The 1,970-nt window shown below is 65.8% G+C and overlaps 1 protein-coding gene across 1 annotated transcript in view; it reads right to left on the reverse strand.

Annotated features, from left to right (window-relative positions):
- MMP15 (matrix metallopeptidase 15 (membrane-inserted)) overlaps positions 1–1,964 on the reverse strand; it is a gene marked incomplete at its 3' end in the record, with an annotated part of 2,844 nt that extends 880 nt beyond the window's left edge. The window contains exons 1-6 of the mRNA XM_010147722.1: positions 1,867–1,964; positions 1,529–1,651; positions 1,111–1,418; positions 791–952; positions 444–667; positions 164–321 (exon numbers count right to left, since the gene is read on the reverse strand). Coding sequence (XP_010146024.1) covers positions 164–321; positions 444–667; positions 791–952; positions 1,111–1,418; positions 1,529–1,651; positions 1,867–1,961 — 1,070 coding nt within the window. The remainder of the gene's footprint in view (positions 1–163; positions 322–443; positions 668–790; positions 953–1,110; positions 1,419–1,528; positions 1,652–1,866) is intronic.
- Between the last annotated feature and the right edge of the window lie 6 nt (positions 1,965–1,970).

A 1,970-nucleotide genomic window follows, 5' to 3' on the forward strand; every position in this document is an offset into this window, starting at 1 on the left:
AGAAGGGACACATGACGACAGGGACTGGGGTACAGCCACGCCGTCCCTGTGGGAATCAGGCAGCGACTCCGGCTGCAGAGCGGGATCAGGGTGGGATGAAGCCAACCAGCTCCCAGCACCTCGGGAGGGGGCACTGGGGTCCCCGCACCGCCTTGGCCCTCCCACCCAGCTTCCCTGCTCACCTTTAAAGAAGACGAACCTCCCGTCATGCCTCTCGTAGGCGGCGTCGATGTCCCCGGGGAGGCCCCGCCAGAAGTGCCCAATGGGCATGGGGTAGTTGTCCAGCACCCGGTTGTGCCGGACCCTCCAGAACCACCGGCCCTGGTGGGAAACGGGGCGTTGACTGAGGATGGGGGGGACAGAGCCCCAGTTCCAGGGGGTCCTCTCACCCAGGGACACACCACATGCCCAGGGAAGGGGAAGGAGGGGGTCTTGGCAGGTACCTTGAACACAAACATCTCCCCACGCAGCACCGCCACCGTGTCGAAGTTCCCGTCGCAGATGTCAGGGCCGTACTGGTCAGGTCGGTCTGGGCTGCCAGGTTTGGGGGGTCGCTCGGGTTTCCCCGGGGGAGGTGGTTTAGGGGGTCTCTGGTCTGGCCTGCCAGGTCTCCGGGGTGTCACGGTGGGCAAAGGCTTGGTGGGCTGAGGGTGCCCATCCACGGTACCTGGACGGGGCAGGTGAGAGAAGGGATGGGGTGATGCTGAGCAGCAGCGCACGTGCCTCAGTTTCCCCACGCACGTGCCCAGCACCCCACCTCTGGGCTGATCCCCCACCCCCAGCTCCTCACCGTACAGCTGCTGGATGCCCTTGAGGTCATCCTCGGGCAGCTGGAAGTTCTCCGTGTCCATCCACTGGTAGAAGGGAGCCATGATAGCGCTGGGGTTGCTGGAGTGCTCCAAGCCCAGCGAGTGCCCCAGCTCGTGCACGGCCACCAAGAAAAGGTTGTTCCCTGCAGGGAAAGGCACCCTCAGCGAGACGGGGTGGGGAGGCACGACGCAGGGGGTGGGTCCTGGGCCCCAACGCTGCTCTCCCTGCCACCCTCCCCCTCAAACCCAGGGGACCACCAGGCTCCGGTTGCCTTCTCCTCCTCCTTGGCCCTCAACTCACCAGACACATCCGCGTTCTCCAGCGTCCAGGGCTCATCTGAGTCGAAATGCGTGTCCCCCCCCATGCCAGGACCGGGAAAATAGGCGTGAGCCAAAAACCCGCCGACGCCGTCGAAGGGGGAGCTGTCTCCGTGGAAGCCGGAGGCGAAGAGCACCATGATGTCGGCCTCCTTCTTCCGCTTCTGCCGGATGTCCTCGTAGGGCACCTCCCGGAAAACCAGCGGCGTGGCTTGCTCCCACACCCGGAAAGCTCGGCGAACGGCCTCGTACGAGTGGTATCGACCCAGCTTCTCCGTGTAGTTTTGGATGCTGGGGAGTACAGAGCTCACTGGGGGTGACCCAGGACAGCGCTTGCTCCCCGAGGGGGTCCCTGGCTCTCCGTGGGAGAGAGGGTGGGAAGCCCCGGAGATGTCGGGTACCTGAAGGTAAGATGGCTCTGGCTCCAGCGCCGCCCCGTCAGCGCGTACCGCTTCCGCCGCATGTTGGACTTCATCCGCGCCCCAAACTGGTCCGGGACTCCGCAGCGGGGACGTTTCATCCACCTGCCGGGAGGGCACGGAGCCAGGGCTCAGCCCACCGCGGCCAAGGTCCCCGAGGGGTCACAGCAGCCGAGGGCGCTGTCCTGGCTGCAGGGGTGCAGCCCCCAAAAGGGGGAGACGCAACTCCCGTGGGAGACAGCACCCGCCTTTCCAGGTGCGGGCAGAGCCGAAGAGCGGGAACGCGGAGCTGCCTTCGGCCAAGGCAAGAGGACACTCACGCCTTGGTCTCCTCATCCAGGATGCCGGTGACGGCGATGCCGTAGAACTTCTGCATCTCGGCGAGGGCGGAGGAGAAGGTCTGCGCCGAGCGCATGGTGGACAG

This window comes from Eurypyga helias, unplaced genomic scaffold (genome assembly GCF_000690775.1).
Source record: "Eurypyga helias isolate BGI_N326 unplaced genomic scaffold, ASM69077v1 scaffold19482, whole genome shotgun sequence".
NCBI classification, from domain to species: domain Eukaryota; kingdom Metazoa; phylum Chordata; class Aves; order Eurypygiformes; family Eurypygidae; genus Eurypyga; species Eurypyga helias.